The sequence below is a fragment of the Kryptolebias marmoratus genome, linkage group LG14 (genome assembly GCF_001649575.2).
Source record: "Kryptolebias marmoratus isolate JLee-2015 linkage group LG14, ASM164957v2, whole genome shotgun sequence".
Taxonomy (NCBI): Eukaryota; Metazoa; Chordata; class Actinopteri; order Cyprinodontiformes; family Rivulidae; genus Kryptolebias; species Kryptolebias marmoratus.
In genome coordinates this window covers 23,987,003-24,007,382 of record NC_051443.1, presented here as the reverse complement: position 1 = coordinate 24,007,382, position 20,380 = coordinate 23,987,003, and the positions used below count along the sequence as shown (strand labels likewise).

Here is a 20,380-nt window from a genome sequence, read left to right as displayed (position 1 = left end):
GTTGTGTTTCACTGTAAGTGGTGCTCTTCTTCTTCTGGTCTTTATTTTAGCAGTAAGGTAGCAAAGCTGCGCTCTTCTTCATAGACATTGAGTTTGGCTGCAGCTGCACACAGTTGCAGCGCCTCCTACAGGAAACTGGTGGAGCTACGCAGAGAACCACGCCGTTCAGAAGCCTTGTTTGGATTCATGTTTTTATAAAACACTGAGGTCCGGACCTCGGGGTCCTCAGTGGGAGCTACGGTCCTGGTTAAAAGGATTTTATTGCATTTAAACTATAGGTTTTGGCAAACAAAACCGCTGCAGATTCAGGGACCTACCAACAGGACTGCAGCTGTTTGCTCTAAACCCAATGTGGGGCGCACAGTGATCACAGTACAAGCTTGTTGTTGCAGTAAGCGGTCATTTATTTGCTCGCCGTTAGTTGTTGCACCACTTTCTGTCCCGCTGACTTTGCCTGCGACTTTGCAAAGAGAGAGAGAGTGTGTGGGAGTGTTAGAATAAGAGGGAAGTTGGAACAGACAGCAGCTGATGGCAGCAAAACAGGAAGGTGAGAGGGAGAGAGCTCACTTTGCATTATGGGAGCTCTGGACAGTCCTCCTCGCCTTGTGGCGCCACTCGAAGGGGAGACTGAGTTACGGTGGAGATGTGAGACTTTGACCCCACGAAGGTTTGAGTAATTTTTAGACTCTATGACAGGGGTGGGGATTCCTGGTCCTCGAGGGCCACCGTCCTGCATGTTTTCCTCGTTCCTCTGCTCCAACACACCTGGTTCAGTGCTTAAATCGCTTCTTCATGTTCTGCAGAAGCCTGTTAATCACCCACTGATTCAGAGCAGGTGTGTTGGAGCAGAGGAACAAGGAAAACATGCAGGACGTTGGCCCTCGAGGACCAGGAATGCCCACCCCTGCTCTATGATCTGCAGCCCATTCTACACATCTTCACCATGACTGGAGTTCTGTTTCTACCACTTAAAGGCGTAGGAGCATCCCAGTTCTTCTGGGGATTTGGGAGGAATATAAAGGGTTAAAAGGCTGAATTTCTCAGGAGAACAAGTGCAATGAGTTGCGCTATGTGGGTGTGGGGGGAAGCTTTACAAATACAGGTTGTAGGAGCCAAAGTGAACAGGTGTGCAGATTGGTCCAACACCTACGCTGGTCAATTAATGGCGGTGTGGTCGAGGGGAAGGGGGGTGAAACTTTTCTGTTGACTGTTGTTTTTGCGACAACGCAAGTTTGTTTGATGGTTGGCGAAAGGTACGATATTTTAGTTTTAAGTTAAATACTCAAAACGCAAACTGGACTCGGTGCGGTCCGTTGGAGACGCGGCACTGAACAAAACCAACTCTTTCTTCGTGGATCGAAGTCTCCACACAGGTCTTTTGTCTTTTATAAAGTAAAGACCTCGGTGTCCTCAGTGGGAGCTACGGCCCTGCATGGAAACGACCCAACGTAGGCGTAATAACCGTGGCGGTGGCATCATGGTAGCTTGACAGCTGCCAGAAGGGAATCGTGCCGAGCTGGGCGTATGAAGCAGAGTGAAGGTAAACGAGCGTCCCGTGGAGAGCTAGCAGGGAAACGGCTGTTTGGTGATTATAAAGAGCGAAGCAGCCGTGTGTATCAGCTTCCTAAATGGACGTCCCATTTAGTAACAAATATGGAATCACTCAAATATTTGGAAGTAGGGATAGAAGGAACGCCAGGAAGTCAGCAACGTCCAATCCTGGTCTAGAAGGACGACTGTCCTGCAGGTTTTAGGCGTGTCTCTGGTTTGAGGGATTCTGCAGAACTTGAAGACCTGCAGGGAAACATCTAAACCCTGCAGGATGGTGGTCCTCCAGGACCAGGATTGGGACACCCATGGACTAAATGTTGCAGAAGTGCTCAGGTTTGTCCACGAGAGCCAGGATCCCCCGGTAACGAGTTGTTAAACTCTTGTTCAATCAGGAAGAGTTACAGAAGGAACACCGCCCCGTCTTTGGGTTGTTTGTTTTTCTGTCTCCAACAAATGATGAAAAATGTACCTGTGAGGAGCTAATAAGACGGGATCCTTTTCGTGGTGGAATTCATCTTCTGTTCTCTCTCACCAAACGTATCAGATTCTTTTTTAAAATCCTCTTCTTTGAAGCGTCTCAGTCCGGTGAAGCAGCCGTGCCTTTTTAGATTTTATTCTTATTGTTTGGTGTTTCAGATTTGTTTTGCGGTTCACTGCGTTGAGATGAAAGTCCGAGGATGGGTTTGAAAGCTCCGATGATGAAGATATGAGTTGCGTTTCTGCACATTGATCTCTGTTTTTACAGAAGTTCAGACGGGAACAAGAACTTTGATATCAGGGAGAAGATTTAAACACCTTCCTGCTTTTAAAACGATGCAGTTCAGCTTGATTCAGTTTCATTTATTGCCTTCCTTTGCTAATTCACTTTTTCTTTAAACAAACTGGGCTTTCATAAATATTAATTCACAGAATTTGTTTTAAAACTGAACCGGATTTGGATTTATTGGTTTGACTCGTATTTGGACCGAACCGGATTATAATGGATCGGATTGAGCTGAACTCTGTGTTGGATTCGATTTAGACTTGTTTGTGAGCTGTCGCCGAATAAATAAACGGAAACAAATCGTGTCTTTTTGCGACAGCATCATCAGTGGTGAATATTTTCTTGATGTAAGCCGTATTTATATGTGAAGGTAGCGGATGGAAATCGGAGGAGAGGAGGAACAAAGCAGCTTTAAAGTTTATGGCGTCTGTTTAGGGAGGAACCGTTCATCTTTCCTCATGACAAGGACCTCCTACGTAAACCCGGGTCCATAAAGAAATGCTTTTCCCTGATTGGTGTGGAAGAGCTAAACTGGAACCCAACCAGAACCTTAATGACGGAACATCAATGCCGACTGCAGCCTTTCATTGCGTTAATGGCCTGAAAGTTTCCTGTGATCTTTAACGTTCTTGAGCTGTTTTTTTTTTTTTAATTTCAATTATTTTATTGTAGTTGCTTTAATTCAATCCCTCCAGGGATTTCCTAAAAGTTGCTTTTTTTTTTTTTTTTTTACTAAAACCAATAAACAACCATAACTTTTAATATCTAAACCAAAAATCCTTCCTAGTTTTGTAAGATAATTCCCAACAAACATTGACATTCTCAAAAGGTGCTTTATTTGAGAACTTTGATAGCTTCTAAATTGACATTCATGAGCATTTCTGGATTGTCCCTGGTCTGCAGCTCTCCTCACATGTTTTGCAGACACAAAGTGTTTGTCGATGCGTTTATGTTCCATGATTACACTGCAGGACGTGCAAAACAGCTGCAGCTGGGGAGGAAACTGGTTTGCTGAAATCTTTGTGGGCAAATGTGAAGCATTAGCGCACATTTTGGCTTCGGTCGCTGCTCCTGCACGCTCCCGGCATTCTGATGTTAACAGGAAGTGACGTCACGTGTCTTCTTCCTGAGTTATTTGGGGTTATTTTGTATTCCACGCTACACAAACCCACAAAGAAGAGACTAGACCGCAGAAACGGTGGCGAATCACTTTAGAAACAATAAATATTGGGTTAAAGTTGCAAAAAGTTGCGATTTCACGGGGTTTGCTTGATTTTGTGTTAATAGTTGCGATCGCAACATCAAGAAATCCTGGAGGGTCTGTTTAATGTCACTGAACTCTTCTGTAGACATTGACCCGCTCTGCAGCCGCTTTAGAAAATCCATAAGAAGATTCCGAGGACATGAAAAGCTTTCTGTCGGAGCGCAGGGAAAGGTGATAACTGATGAGGAGGCAAACGGGCTCGGAGTAAGCCGTACAGTGCGTGCCGATGAAGAGGCTCCTTCTCTGCTCGCATGATAGAGTCTGAGGGCATTAAGAGGGGGGGAGATATATAGCGTGAGAGCTTTGGGGCTCAGCAGAAAGCAGGAAGGTGATAACTCACCGCTCCATGTGAGCCTGGCAGCCGAAACCCCCCTAACCTAACCTCCCGCCGTGGCAGCATCATCAGCATAAATATTTATTTCCTCTCACAGCGGTCTGCAGGTGATCGCGCTGCTTAAACAAGCGGGGACGTTTGTATCTTCCTCTCTTTATCCCGGCAGACACGATATTTGCCCTTCAACTCCCCCGCCGCCTGCTGTAATCGCAGCCTAAAGGCCAACGCAGACGGATAAGCTAATTAATAAAGGATAGGTCACACAACGATTCTCAATCATTTGTTTTCCCCCGACCACAATTCGGCGGCTGATCCGGAGCAAATTAATGTTGGGAGACGTCGGCGGATAACGAGGGAAAACCTTGTTTTTGTCTGTCAAACATCGAGATCTCAGCAGATTGAGGTCAGTGGACTGCTCATGCTTTAAGGGTGCAGATCATCTGCTTCCTTTCGTGCCAGAGTCTGAAACTAAGATGATAATTTGCTGAGAAATGACAGTTGGAGCCATTTTGGTGAAGTCTTGAAAGTGATGTTTGGCAAGATCCGGTCCAATCTGTGAGGCCTCTGTCTTATAAATGACTCTCAGCTGCTTTAACACCAACCTTTAGCTCTGTATCTGTAAAACAGATGACAGTGTAGCCATTTCTGAGTGGGCGGAGGTCAATTAGCTGTGCGGCCATCTTAAAGTGTTGACTCCAGTTCAAATGTGCATCCAATGATTGCTTCCTGAGAGTCTCATTAAAATCCGTTTTGTGGTTAATGAGATATTTTGCTAACAGATAAGCAGGGTCGACTTCCAACAGTTTTAATTAAAACTCTTGCTCAATCAGTTGGAATCAAATAGGCTTAAAGGCCGATTAGAGCCCAGATATAAGGCTGCGTTCTCGCCCGTCGTTTAGCCCGCCAACGAATCGATTCGGGGGACAACTGCGGCGTGCCCCGTCTGAAAGATGAAGATTGAAACGTGCCGACGCAGAACTCCTCACCGGCTCAGCCGAAGGAGCAGAAAGCTGCAGCTTTTTCAATAGATCTTAAGAGCAAAATATGGGTCGGAAGTACATTCATAGAGATCGTCAAGATTAATATTTGGATGTGTAAGCATCATCTCAATCCTGTACACGAGCAAGAAATCTTCTGGTTGAGCTGTATGCGTTTATCACTTGTAAAAAAGTTCACTTTAGGATAGATTTGTTAAAGAAAATAACTCTAAACTTTGAGGATTAGGGGTTTATTTGCATATAAAACAAATTCCAGTTCAAACCTTTGGTAATATGGTCATGACGTAGTTTATAGGGACATATTTAAGGCGGTATCTCACTGAGCTGCAGCTGTTGGAGACTAGCTGACGACTCAGAATTGAGGGGAAACGGACAGATTTTCACTTCCTGTCAAACTGAACCGAGTGTTTGCAACCAGCGAGCCGTGTAGTGGCATTTTAGATGACAAGTTTTTAAAAAATCACAGCTTGGAAACCCACCGTAAGACGCCGTAAGATGTGCTGGAAACTCTCAAACAAATTGAACGACTTCTCTCAAAAATGGTGACAAAGTCGACAATCGAGGATTCCTGTGAAGGTCACGGGACATCGTGAAGTCTCCCTCACGAATGCCGTTTGACAGCTAGTCGCAGCCCAGTGAGATGCGGTTCAAATGGTACGAATAAAGCTGCTGTCGTCCTCCACGAGAAGTCTGAAGTCGGCGCTCAGCCTTGTGGTCGCACGGCGAAAATTGCGTTGTTTTGTTCTCCTAGCAGCTTCGTCCACCCCCCCCTCTCGACTCGAGGCCCCGAGCCAAACCGTTTCTCCCAGCTCCAAGTGTCGCGTGATTGGTCAGGAGTCGTTGTGGGCGTGTTTATGAGCTTTAACGGAGCCATTTTGCTTCTGCTGCTCCGCTGGAGGCTGTTAGAAGAATCGGCGGGAAGAATCCTGTTTTAACGCTGTAGGAGGAGGGAGGAGCTTCCCGGGAGTTCTTCTCATGGAGGATGACGGAGCCTTAAAAATACAACAATGTATTAAATTAAATAGTGAGGTTACCGGTTTATAAATCCTACCTTGACGTATGTGACCTTCCAGCCACCTCACGAACGAGGGTAGTGTGTTTTCCTGCCTCTGCTTCCTGGACGGTTATATCTGTTCAGAAGTAATAAGGGGGCAAGAAAATAGGATGTGGCATTTATTTATTTGTGTTGTATCGAACCGTGACCCTGAACCGTGACTCATGTTGCAACCCCTGATTTATAACGATGTTTTCTGAAACGCAGCTTCATCCCGTCCAGGGTTGTGTGGAGCTCATGCTTGTAATGAGTCGTATCCATGAGGGGATCACAGTTTTCTGCCCGATTGGTAAAGAACGTCAACTGCTGTGTGGACCAGAGATGCGCCTGAGACTCAACTCAAACTTCAGATGATTTGCTTTTCGTTGTCGTTTGTTTGGCATCGGATCGAAGCGAAGCGAGATTTATTCATGTAGCACTTTTCAGCAACAAGGCGATCCAAAGCGAAACAAAAACAGAATCCGTACATAATGAAACACACACAAAAAAAAGGAAAACACATCAATCATGTGTAATCTAAATGGAATATGGGATAATCTCAATAAAATCATGAAACCAAACATATCTAAACGTGAGCAAAATAGTAGCTAAAGTAAAGTCATGGTAAAGTTAAAGCTGAACTAAACAACAGTTAGGAATCTAACAATATCTAAAATATGAGCTAAGATAAACTAAACAAAACTAAGTGTACAGAACTAAACTAATGCCCCTTTTCCACGGGCTCTAATTCAGAAGTCCGGCTCTACTCCACTCGGCTCGATAAAGAACGCATCGCGTTCACACGGGCCAGTTTGGTCGGTAGCAGAGGAACGCCTCCTCGTGTTGCGGGGGGCGGGGCCGCAGCACGGGGGGGTGCGCTACCGAAACTTGGCGCCATTTGTGGAAACAACGGAAGCGCTATGGTCAACGTCGGCCCTGTGTTGTTGCTGTTTTTTAAACTTATGGGGATTCTCCTGAGACTTCAGGAAGAGAGGTGCAGTGGAAGAAATGCTCTGGATGGAGTAGGACAGCTGTTATCCGCCGGAGATTTCAGGCTTTACAGCGCCTTCAGCTGGGGGACAGATGGCAGAAACGTTGCAGGGTAAGCTAACGCTGTTGTTTATATTCCTACCTTCGCTCTTTATGCTCGCATCTGGTCACACCCACGACCAATGAGTGAACAGGAGCTAAGCTTGCTCCGCCCACCCGGCTGGCCCTGCTCCGAAGCAGGGACCAAAGAAGCAGGGACCGGCCTCGAAAAAATGCAGATGTAAACGTGCGCAAAGCGAGCCGAGTAGAGTGGAGCCGGGACCTTTAGAGGCGGTGGAAAAGGGGCATAAATGGTACCAGAAGGCCCGCTAAAAACGGCCGACGTAAGAATTACAAAAGGTCAGTCGGCATATTTTGGCACTTAAACGAATCCAGACAATAAACGAGCTCAGCGATGGAACTGCTTGTTCTGGATGTTGTTGAGACTTCGTTAGCAGGTAACGCCAGGTGTTTTGCTCCGTCAGGGCGTCGAACCGCTCTCCGGTTGGGCTTGCGTGGTCCCGTCACGCCACTCCGCTGCACTTTCGAGTTGAGTAACCAGGACAGGGAGGCTTTTATAGAAATCCTCGTTGCGAGCACTGCAGCTATTAGGATTCAGGCGCGGTAGTGGCTCAATTCACCTTGGGCATGTCGAATCTTTTGGCTCGGCTCAGACCAGCTGATAATGCAAACTGTTAAATGTGAGCGGGAGCTGAAGAGGAGGTGGAAGAAGCGTGCCAGGCGTGTTTCTCTTTGTTGTTTTGTGGTTAGAAACTCGTGCAGGCGCAGCCCCTGAAGCTGTGACTTTGAAGTGGCGTCTTTGATTAAGGCGTTAATTAAAGAATAGCTGCTCAGAGGCGAGCAGAAAACTGAAAAAAGGAAAAGAGGAGCAGACAGTGAAGGGGGGAGAAACTGGAGCAGATACAGAGCTGAGGAGCGATATTGACAGCTCGGAAGTTTTTTCAAGTGCTTCTGGATGACAGAGAAGCCAGCTGGTGCGACGGTGACAGCTGTAACAGCAAAAAAAAAAAACCCACTGCTGCCCACATGTGAGAACATCACAGCTTCTGTCCTGCTGCAAGCTGTGGCGTTAGTCCCACAAAGCATTAATGATAATGGATGGCAGAACAGCAGGAAAATGGAACAAAAGTGAGAATTTATATAAAATGAAGTGGGAACAATTTGTCCTTTTTTGTTTCTGTTCATTATGTTTGTTTTTTACAATTAACCCTCTCCTTTTCCACTTTAAGGCCTTTGTGGTTATCTCCAGTTTATCCTTTTCTACAAACTCAAACATGGATGAGCGGCAGAAAATTAACTGGTCTTCTTTTTCCTGCCTCTTAAATCCATCACTGTCTGTGTTTTTGTTGTGCTAAACATTTGTTCCTTTAATATTCTGTCCTAATCCTGTCCCCTCAACTCCTCAAAAAAGATTTTTGTAGGGTTTGTGTTTTGTGTGGAGTAGTTATGAACAGGACATGTGTGAGGACAGCAGGACATGTATGAGGACAGAAGGACAGGTATGAGGACAGCAGGACTTGTGTGAGGACAGAAGGACAGGTATGAGGACAGCAGGACTTGTGTGAGGACAGAAGGACATGTATGAGGACAGCAGGACATGCATGAGGACAGCAGGACAGGTATGAGGACAGCAGGACGTGTATGAGGACAGCAGGACATGTATGAGGACAGCAGGACAGTGGTGAGGTGGAGGTGGGAGTGCCTCAAGGATCGGCTCTGAGCTCCTTCCTGTTTAATCTGCTGATGGACAGACGCTAACAGGACATCCAGGACTCTGATGTCTGCAGAGGACATCGTGATCTGCGGGGAGAACAGGGAACAGGTGGAGGAGAACCTGGAGAGGTGGAGGCAGGTGGAACAGGGAGGCTACAAGGTCAGAGGTCACAGAGGTGGAGGACTTCAAGGACTTAGGCTCCACTGTCCAGAAGGACGGGGACAGTGGTAAAGAGGTGAAGAAGAGAGTCCAGGCAGGAAAGGAAAGGTTTACAGACAGCGGTGAGAGCAGCCATGTTGTCTGGTTTGGAGACAGAACAGGAAGTGACAGAGCTGAAGACGTTGAGGTTCTCCTCAGGAGGGACGAGGATGGACAGGATCAGGAATAGAGGACATCAGAGGTCCAGCACAGGTTGAAGGACTGGGAGATAAATTTAGAGAGGAGGAGGGACAGAAGGATGTTAGAGACAAAGAGGACATGTATGGATGCAGTTAAAGAGGACATGGAGGTAGATGGAGGAGGACGACTCAACTTAAAGAAGTGTGATGTAGTAATAAGTAGTCAGTGTCTCACCTGCTGTCATAAATGATATTCAGACTAACATCTGAACTGATGACACTTTTTATCTGAACACAAACTTGTCTGGCTTCACACTGACGTGACTCCAGGCAAGCCGCCGAGTTATTAAGCTCTCCTGATTTTAAATAAAACAAATAAATAAATTATTAACACCAACTAATTTAAGATTATTAAACCACTGTCTGTGGGAGGGGCTAAAGGTTATAATGAACTGGTTGCCAGAATCCCCGTCAATAAAGACACAGTGGATCACAGGGATGCTGGATGGCCAGTTTCTATTTGTTCTGGTTGTTTTAAGCTAATTGGGCCCTCTGTGGTCACTGTAAAGTAAACACAGTCATCCGCAAACCGTCACCGATTTAACACTGAAATCTGAGAAAGTATTTATTTTGTGTAATTTGTCTGTCACCGTACTGTTGTGTACCTGTGAGTAAATTAAAGTTTTGTGATTTTTGTCCGCTCTTTATCGTCGTCAGCCCGGGTTTTATAAGGGGGTGGCGGGCTCCCAGGTGACCCTGTCCAGCCTGGCGAACCAGTCCCGCGCCATGCTGGAGGAGCAGGCGAGGCACCTGCTGACGGAGACGGAGCGCCAGACCATGGGCTACTACGTGGAGGAGTACAGGGACGGGCACGTCGGCATCGAGCAGCTGGTCATGGCGCTGTTCGAGCTCCTCAACACGCACGCCAAGGTGAGCTGCGAGCAAGGGAATCTGTTTTCTCTCGGCCCGTGTGATCTGAAGCTTCCCGAGCCTTCCTGAGATTTATTACAAGGAGGGTTTTCCATTGCACTTTGGATTTCCATCATCCTTGGTTCCTTAAAGACTCTTGATTCTTCTTTCCACGTTTAAAGAAAAACAAAGAAAAATCAGATTTCTTGTGTACAATATTTGATTATTAAAGATGGCGTTTTCCATTTTCTTTTACTTTTCAAAGATGTTTCCACTTTTTCCCATTCCGATTGACGAATCACCGCCCATAAATTAGAACTATGTGGTAAAAATATGTTTATATTTATTATAAATGTTAAATAAAATCATGTGAATTAAGAGTTTTAGGTTAAATAACCACAGTGAGCTTTTTTTGGGGGCTTGAAAAGATAAACATCTAAATTATTCATAGATGGTTAAGTTAAAATTGAACGAAATTCTAAACTTGGTGACAGACACTCAAGCTTCGACACCTGGTTACCTTTACACACACCAACCGTTTCAGTTCTGTGACTACCTTGTTTAGGTGTAACGCCTCTGATCTGCCACACAAGGTAGTCACAGAGCTGAGGCGGTTAATGCGTGTAAGGGTAAACCAGCGTCACGGCTCGAGGGTGTGATGCGTCTGGCAGGGTTAACGGTCGGAGCTATTTTCAGTCGGCAGACATTTTATACGCGACACAGAGCTAAACTCCACCCCCTTTTTTTGATTCTGTGACCCGTTCTTTATTTAGCTCCCATCTTGGCTCGTCTTTTCGGCTTCTTGTGTTCTCCGAACCATCCATCCGTCCGTCCATTTTCTTTACCTTACACACACCAATCGTTTCAGTTCTGTGACTACCTTGTTTCGTGCCTCAGTTAATCGTCGCTGTACAAGGTTTTCTTGAATTTATGACACGAAATCATCAATGGCTCAGTGATGCTCATTTGAAAATGGTGTATCTCGTTTATATACCATCTCCATCTTCTGTCGCTTATTCGTGGTCGGGTCCAGGAGAGAAACCCAGACCTCCTTCTCCCCAGAGACTCTCTGGGTCCTCCTCGAGGATCTCAAGGTGTTCAGAGAGGATCCAGAATCCCTCTGGTCTGCCTCAAGGTCCTTTCCCAGTGGGACAAACCTCCAAACGGAGGCGTCCTGATCAGATGAACCACCTCAGCTGACTCCTTTCGACGAGGAGGAGCAGCTTCCCCCCTGGATGACGGAGCTCCTCACCTTATCTCTGAGGCTGAGCCCGGCCTCTTGGATCCAGGATCTCGTTCTTTCGGTCCTGATCCACACCTCGTGACCTCAGGTGAGGGTTGGACCGTAGATTGACCCATAAATCGAGAGTTTCGCCTTTCGACTCGACTCTTTCTTTACCACCTTGTTTCGGATTTACCGTGTCCTGGACTGAGAATCTACACCAGCGTATTTACCGCCGCCCATCGAAGGAACGCCCCTCGTTACTGCGGACGAGGTCCCATCCATCACTCAGGAACAAGACTCCCAGATACTTGGACTCTTCTGCGTGAGGCAGAGACTCCTTCCTGACCCAGAAGGGAAGGTTCCACCCGGTTCCGCTTGAGAACCACGGCCTCGGACAATGGTTTTTAAAGGGTTTATTTTTGTATTTTCTACAACTCTCTCAAGGGTTTTCTTTAGACTTTGGCTGCTTTTAGACCTATTTTTAGTTCACTACTTAACCCTTAAGCCACTTATCTGGGCCTTGTGAATCATCCAGGCATAAGAAGGCTCTGAACTCGAGGGATAAACTCGAGTTGAGTCAACACATAACGGACAACTTAGCAATAAATCAGTTTCAAATTGGATCTTTAGGCTCTTTGGACCCAGCAGCCTGTCACAAAGACACAATTTGCTCCCCCCCTTTTTTTTTTCTCTGACTCTGTGAAAAACACCAAAGATAAGTTTGACAGACAGAAAATAGGATTTTAGCTCCAACAAGGTGATTCCCAAAAAGCTATTAGCTGAAGACGTGTCATATAGTCAATGAGCAGCTGAAGGATGATGAATCTCAGGTTTCTGCTGGATTTGTTTCCTATTTGTTCAAGAAATGACTTTCAGATACTATTAATCTTCTGTAGCTGGTGCTTTTTAAGCCAGACACTTCTTTTTTTGTCCTTAACTTGTCCACTTTCCTCATTTTAAAAGCAAAAAAAAACCCAACCCCACACACGGTGCACGATATGCTGTTACCTTCAGGTGCGAGGGCTGAACAGCTAAAATCCAAAGAAAACTTTAAAAGATCTTCATAAAGCTTAAAGAACTTCTGATCAGGACCATTTTAAGGGACTGGAAAGAAGTCTGGCTGCTTGGAGAGAAAGATTTTTTTATAAATTTAAGAAATCTGCCATCTTTCATGCCGGAGTTTTAGACTCGGATCAGCTTATGTTGTGGTCAAACCTTGAAAACTTTTAGGTGATAATAACACATTGTTAGTTGGTAAAACACGCAGCAGAGGTTCTACGTGTGGTAAGTCCTTATTTTCTCCCCCCCTCAGTTTTCTCTGCTGTCGGAGGTCCGAGGCCTGGTCACTCCCCAGGACCTGGAGCGGTTTGACGGGATGGTGCTCCGACGGGAGATCCAGGCTCTGAAGGCGCGACAGGGCCCGGCTGGAACCGTGCAGCCGGACTCCCTGTCCATGGTGTCGTACCCGGACACGCTGACCTCCTCCTCGGCCAGCTTCATGACCAACACCACCCTCAGCTCTGCACGGGTAGGTCCGATCCGGCTGGTCCGATCCGGCTGGTTCTGGGTTAGTTCAGATGGGAACTTTTGGTTTGACGGACTTTCTGTTGGACGGAACTGATGCCTGTTTGACTCTCCTCCCATTAAGCTTTATCCAGTATCTACGAACCATCCATCCATTTTCTTTACCCGCTTCCTGTTTCCGGGTCACGGGCAGCTGGTGCCTGTCTCCAGCTATGAACCCTGGACAGGTCTCCAGTCCATCACAGGGACACATGGAGACAAACAACCATTCATGCTCACACTTTCTCACACCATTTAAAGCAGGGGTGGCCAATCCTGGTCCTCAGGGCCACCATCCTGCATGTTTTACTTGTTCCTCTGCTCCAACACACCTGATTTAAATCAATGGGTGATTAACAGGCTTCTGCAGGACACGAAGAGGTGATTTAACCACGAACCAGGTGTGTTGGAGCAGAGGAACAAGTAAAACATGCAGGATGGTGGCCCTCCAGGACCAGTATTGGAGACCCCTGATTTAGTTACCTGTTAACCTGACATGCGTGTTTTTGGTCTGTGGGAGGAAACCGGAGCGAGTACGGGGAGAACATGTGACCTGGAACCACTGCGTCGCCGTGCCGCCCCTACGGAACTAAAACTGTCATAATTCACAAACGCACAGAACAAGATTCACAAACACAAAGAAGCAGTCAAACCACGCTATTTGCTTGGGAATTTCAGTAAGATGGTGATGAAGTCCAACTAATGGTTTACTTCTTCTTGTAAAGTTTGATGGCGGTTGGCAAGAAGCTGAAGGTGCGCGTTACCGCCACCTGCTGGTATGGAGTGGGTTACTTTTAAGAAATGAAAAATAACATCTGGTAGATGTTACTTTTTGAATTGGCTCTGAATAATTCAACTGAATCAAATGTAACTGTTTTCTCTTTTCCTCATATTTTTTACAGTGTTTCTTCTTCTTCTTCTTCTGTTTTTTTATTGATTGGATTGGAGTATTCTTCCCAAAATACCCTTTCTTCTTAAAAACTAAACATGATACTAAAAACTATATCCCCAAATGATCTTTGAAACAATTCCCTAATAACTAATTTACTTTTGTTGCTTCTTCTCCTTCACTTTTCAACGGCAGTCGCGCGGTTTGACTAGCTTGCTGTGATTGGCTTAGAAGTAAGCTGTGCGTTCTTATGATTGGTTGAAATAAGTAAGACACCTGATTGGTTGCTGATCGTTCCGTTTAAAAAAAAAGTCTCAAAGCTCACACACAGAGGCCAGAAGCAACTTGTAAATTAAGATATATTTGTGTTTGCATCAAAAATACGAGTGTGAATTATGACACTGTTTTACCTCTGTACGACCCCGTCTCCTGAGCCACACCACCCGATTCAGTGAAAGTCTCAGGAAGAGCTCGCTTGGACGTACATCCAACAACCGATTAGCTTTCGAAGTCGATCCAATTCAACTAATGGACTGAGCTGACAGAAAAATAACCATAATTTAGTCAGTTTAACAGATGTTGGGCTGAACTTCCTTCCTTTAAGGAACGCTCGGCCTTTAGGATTGTTTTGTTTTATGCCGCAGGGCTCAAACTGGCGTGTTTATTTCCACGCAGGTTTTTCAGCCATATATTAGGTTTAAGAGTTGACACATTTCGTCCACCTGTTGAGATGAAAAACGTCTCCCCGGCTGATGTTTTATGTTTTGTTTTGCTTTGCTTCAATAAACCCCTTCGAAGGAGAGGCTGCTGTGGCTGATAGACATGATGGAGGTAGGATTTACTGCTGAAAATGACGAATGGTTTCCCTCACAAACAGAATCCGCTCCAGAACGAGATCTCGGGTTCCCTAAAAGGAGACGTGACGTAAAAAAAACCACATCGACTTTCGCTCCTGTTTGGGCTTTTTGCTGTGAGTTTGTTTGCAGTGCTTTTCATTCTTCGTTTGTTTCTCTTCCGTCTCAACTTTGAGCGGAATCGTTGCGCTTTTAGTCTTTGTGAAACTCCCCGCAGTGAAGGTTTTTGACTCGCGCGGCTCCGTTTGTCCTCGTTCTTTTCTCCGCAGAGGAACTGAATCGATAATTACAGCGCGTGCACCTTTTTCTCAGCCATCGGTTTTGCCTCGAGTGTTACTGGAACGCAACTTTGACAAAAGTCATTACATTAAATCCATTCAGGAGATGCGTTTGTGACACCAACCAAATGAGCTTAATGTTTTCTATAAATTGCTGCAGCCACTTCGCAGAATGAGCTATTTTTTCCTGCCAAGGCGTTCAAGGCTGCATCAATAAAGTAAAATATATAATAGCGCTGCAGAAACACACATTTTCAGATTGTTTCTTATCTGAATTCATTCATTTCTGGGACTCATCGGACCACATTAGTTTTTCTAATCAGCCCGGTCTTTAATTATCCATGTTTCTGATTATTACGGCCCTGTCCGTTTTATTTATTTGGATTTCTGCTGTCATAATTATGTGGCGTTTTCCATTTTCTTTTCCTTTTCGAAGATGTTTCCACTTTTTCCCGTTCCGATTGACGAATTACCGCCCATAAATTAGAACTATGTGGTAAAAATATGTTTATATTTATTATAAATGTTAAATAAGATCATGTGATTTCAGAGTTTTGGGTTAAATAATCACAATGAGCTTTTTTTGGGGGCTTAAAAAGATAAACATCTAAATTATTCATAGATGGTTAAGTTAAAATTGAACGAAATTCTAAAGTTGGTGACAGACACTCAAGTTTGACACCAGCTTACCTTTACACACACCAACCGTTTCAGTTCTGTGACTACCTTGTTTAGCTGTAACGCCTCCGATCTGCCACTGAGGCGGTTAATGCGTGTAAGGGTAAACCAGCGTCACGGCTCGAGGGTGTGATGCGTCTGGCAGGGTTAACGGTCGGAGCTATTTTCGGTTGGCAGACATTTTATACGCGACACAGAGCTAAACTCCACCCCCTTTTTTTGATTCTGTGACCCGTTCTTTATTTAGTTCCCATCATGGCTCGTCTTTTCGGCTTCTTGTGTTCTCTGAACCGTCCGTCCGTCCTTTTTCTTTACCTTACACACACCAACCGTTTCAGTTCTGTGACTACCTTGTTTCGTGCCTCAGTTAATCGTCGCTGTAACGCCTCCGATCTGCCACACAAGGTAGTCACAGAGCTGAAGCGGGTAAACCAGCGTCACGGCTCGAGGGTGTGATGCGCCTGGCAGGGTTTACAGTTAGATCTATCAGGCAGACATTTTGTACGTGACACAGAGCTAAACTCCACCCCCTTTTTTTTGATTCTGTGACCCGTTCTTTATTTAGTTCCCATCTTGGCTCGTCTTTTTGGCTTCTTGTGTTCTCTGATCCATCCGTCCATTTTCTTTACCTGCTTCTCCTTTCCGGGTCTCGGGTCTCCAGCCGCGGGGGGGGGGGCACCCTGGACAGGTCTCCAGTCCATCACAGGGACACATAGAAGACAATCAGTCACACCTAGGGACATTTTACAGTTACCAATTAACCTGAAATCCATGTTTTTGGTCTGTGGGTGGAAACCGGAGTTCCCGGAGCACAAAGGGAGAACATGTAAACTCCACCCAGAAAGGCTCCAGGCTGGGAAGTGAACCTGCAACCTTCTTGCTAACCACTGCACCACCGTGCCGCCCCGTTCTGTTAACTAGAGCTCTGAAAAGCATCCCTAATGTCTTTCCATCCTCCATGAGAAGTCACGAAGTCGGCTCCGACCTCGTGACACGAGTCCCTCGCTGTTCTGGATCCTGGTCCGAGTGTCTCGTGGACGATGGAAGGCGTGTGCGTGACCACAAACCGACTTCTTCGTCTTGTGGAGTATGACGAAGCCTTTCGACTGCCGCCCCGACCAGCTCTTTAATCTCAGTAAAATGCGATGGGGTCGGCAATCTTCCCGCCTTCTGTTATTAAAGCCAGTCTGTAAATACGCAGAAACGGCGACATGTTTGATTGGGTCTTTGTCCGGCTGAAAGGTTGGACGCCGGTTTTAAAAATGGCCATTTGACCATCTGCGATTTATGCTGATTGCCTTCGTTTATACCGCGCTCCTTATTTGCGGAAGAGCTTAAACAGAAACGTATCGGCCCGTTCTAAATCTAAACACATGTAAATGTTTGTTTGGCTGAAGGTCGGCGATCGCACACACACACGGACTGAGCCGACAGCAGAGATAAGCTGTCGACTGTCTGCAGATTTATCAGCCGAACGGTCCTTCTCATTCAGATTCCTCAGATGGATTTAGCCTTCCCTTCTACTTTCCCCCTCTGAGAAGCAGCATTTGCATACTGTCTATTAGAGTGACAGCGTGCGCGCCGGCCTGCATCCTGCCTCTGTGCGCGTCGTTTCGGCTGTTTTTGGACCCACGGGTGATTGCTACCACTGCTGCACGAAGCAGATTAGAGAGCTGGGTGGGTTCTGGCGGATTTCTGAACCACTCGGAGCCAGGTGTGAATCCGGATGCATACCAATGAACCCACACGCCGATTTTTTATTTTTTATTTTTTAAACAATAAATTTGTCAGAAGTTGCTTCGATAAAACGAGCCGCGTTCGATCCAGCTGCGTGTCAGATCAGACGGCGGCGGGTTTATATAATCACGCCCTCAGCTAAAAGCGCGAGGAGCCGGTCGGACTACAAACAGGAGTGAAACAAAAAAAAAAAAAGCTTGCAGCTTCCTGTCAGCCGCTTGGCACATTTGACAAGAGACCAAAAAAAATGAATAAATAAAAATCCACTCGCCTGGTTTTACAGCTGCAGAATCCAGAAAAACAACACGAGAGAAAATCTGCATCTTCTGTGGAAACTGAGAGCCGAATGACAGCTGAAGTTTGTCAGAGGAGCTGCAGCCGAATTACATTTAGAATAATCAGAACAAAACTAAATTCAGCTCATTTACAGCTAAAACCAGCTGAGTGGTAGCTAGAAGCTATAACCAGCTAAATGGTAGCTAGAAGCTAAAAACAGCAGATTTGTAGCTAGAGGCTAAAACCAGCAGAGTGGCAGCTAGAGGCTAAAACCAGCAGAGTGGCAGCTAGAGGCTAAAACCAGCATATTTGTAGCTAGAGGCTAAAACCAGCATATTTGTAGCTAGAGGCTAAAACCAGCAAAGTGTTAGCTAGAGGCTAAAACCAGCAGAGTGGTAGCTAGAGGCTAAAACCAGCAGATTTGTAGCTAGAAGCCATAACCAGCTAAATGGTAGCTAGAAGCTAAAAACAGCAGAGTGGCAGCTAGAAGCTAAAACCAGCAGAGTGGTAGCTAGAAGCTAAAACCAGCAAAAACTAGAAACTAAAATGAACAAAGCTGTAGATACAAGCTAAAATGTGAGGGAAAGGCAGCCGAATGCTGGAATAAAGAAAACTGCAGCCGAATGCTAGATGACAGAAAATGGCAGCTAAACTCTAGAACAGGTAAAGCAGAAGAGAAAAGCTGAAAATAAATCAAGTCAGCTGAAGATTTCTGAGGGTTTGGATCTGAGTGTATTTCTCTGAGAGGAGAAAATGTAAATAAAGTTAAATAATTCAAAAAGCTACAAAAATGGAGCCGTAGCTGTGGCGTCTGGAACATTTGGACACCCGAAGAGCTGAAGTAGCTGTAAGCACGCAGAAGTATTTAATCCAGAAAAACAAAAAAAAAAGATAAATCACCTGAACGCTGACTCAGCAGTTTTGCCCTGACTGGCTTCATGCGTTCGCTCTGGACCTCCGGATCCGAACAGAACCCGACCTGTGGTGCTGCTTACAGTGCAGAGCAGCGGCTCGGCTCGTGGAAAGTCGATTGGCTCCTGTGATAAATGTGATGATTGGATTGGACGGTAGAGGGCTAATTAAGCCGTATGGAGGGCGGCGGATTTTTTGTTTTTACCCCGTGAACTCTGAAATCGCTCGCAGTTCTGCCACGCCGCCGGGACCGGGCCTCCGAGGCCTGCTCTGAACCGGGTCGATGGTTCTGTATTGATTTCACAGCGTGTGCGTTTTCGCTTCTGAGAGGAAACGTGATGGCTTTATGTGTGTGTGTCCTCGGCGTCTTGGCTTGCATCTCACTTAACAGAGAAACGTTAACGGAAGCGACGCCGTTTCCCTTTTTATCGTCGCCCCAGAAGGGCGATCATGTTTTTGCCTCGGTTCGTTTGTTTGTCGTTTTAGCAACACACCTCAAGAGCCACTGGATGGATTTTAATTACCGTGTTTTCCGGACTATAAGGCGAAATTAAAAGCCTTCAGTTTTCTCAAAAAACGACGGAGCGCCTTATATATGGAAGAAGTTGTGATGTCTCGCAGCATCAGGCCCCCACAGACTCGGGCGGACGGCGGAGGCTTCGTACTCGAGCGTTCAGACTCTCCCGTGACAAATTCCAGTCATGGCGTCTCCGGACGAGGAGGAAGAGATCGCTCGCCTCTTAGCTTTAAAACAACAGAGGAAAAGAAGGAGCCTGTCGCCCCGTTTCTGCACGCCGGCGCCGATTCTCACCCGAGTTGGTGTCGCATACGGAACAGCTCGACGTGAACGCCGTTTCTCGCCGGGCACGGCCCTGATCCTCGCACTTCCACCCTCGTGTCCTTCAAATGCGCGTTCACGCTGAAGGGTCTGGAAGTGATCCTTAGCCCCGCCCCCTTCGTGTACCACATCCGGCCTTCGGCTAAGCCCGCAACCAGGCGGACTTACCCACAATACATCGCTGCATGTGACGTTCTGATTATATTTTGTTATTATCTTTATTGACAATGAAAGGGTTTTGAATTAAACGGCAGAAATATGGCGGCGGTGACGGAGCGAGCTGCATCTGTCACGAAAAAATCAGTTTTTAAATGTTAAATATTTAAATAATTCTTGTTTCACTCTGCTGTACAGGTGTGACTGTACTGGCACCTTCTTCAAATACCAAAACATGGACCGGTCGGCCATGTTGGACGTCGCAGTTACGACGCAGAGGCGCAGGTCGATGATGTAACCCGCACTGTCCCGATTCTCCAATGTCTGCACGCTTGTAACCTGCGCTGAGTCCACGCTTCACGGAGGGTGGAAGGGCGAGGATTGGGACCGGGCCGAGATCTTTGCGTGGACGTGTCCGCCTCGACGTCCGCGCGGCGTGAAGCACGCCCGAGTCTGTGCGGGCCTTAATGTCACTGCAGTATCCTCCGAAAAGACGAGGGCGCCGTTTTGTTTCGCTTAATGCGCCTTATAGTGCGGAAAATCCGTTAAACTTTCAGGAAGTCGTCACCGAACGTACGTCTACAACAGATTACCCAATTCAAGATGGCCGGCGCAGCCAGCTGATTGATGTGAACACAAAAATCCTAAAAATTTGTCGTAGTCGTAGCTGAGACTCAATCACAACACGTGCTCAACCGTGGCGTCATTGGTCGGTGGTTACCCTCTCTGTTAGCAAAATATCTCATGTGAAACTGGATGGATTTCAATTAAACTGGACGTCTGCCGCCGGTTTGCTTCCAGAGTCGATCAGAGTCCACATTCAGGTACAGTTTGGTGTGGTAGTAGCCAGGGGTGGAAATTAAAAATTTTGTCCACCAGCCACTATTTTTTGTTGTGACAAAAAGTTATTTCATATGATGATGATGATGGAGGTGGGTGGAAGCAGTTGTGGTGCCCTACAAGCTGAACAACACCTCTTTCTGGACACTTCATGGAAATAACTAGATTTTTCTTATTTTA

At 46.2% G+C, this 20,380-nt stretch overlaps 1 protein-coding gene across 2 annotated transcripts in view; it reads left to right on the top strand.

Annotated features, from left to right (window-relative positions):
* whrna (whirlin a) overlaps window positions 1-20,380 on the top strand; it is a 159,967-nt gene that overhangs the window by 122,342 nt on the left and 17,245 nt on the right. For both annotated transcript variants that reach the window (XM_025007874.2, XM_037979504.1), the window contains 2 exons: window positions 9,763-9,975; window positions 12,492-12,707. In XM_025007874.2, the coding sequence (XP_024863642.1) occupies window positions 9,763-9,975; window positions 12,492-12,707 (429 nt within the window). The remainder of the gene's footprint in view (window positions 1-9,762; window positions 9,976-12,491; window positions 12,708-20,380) is intronic.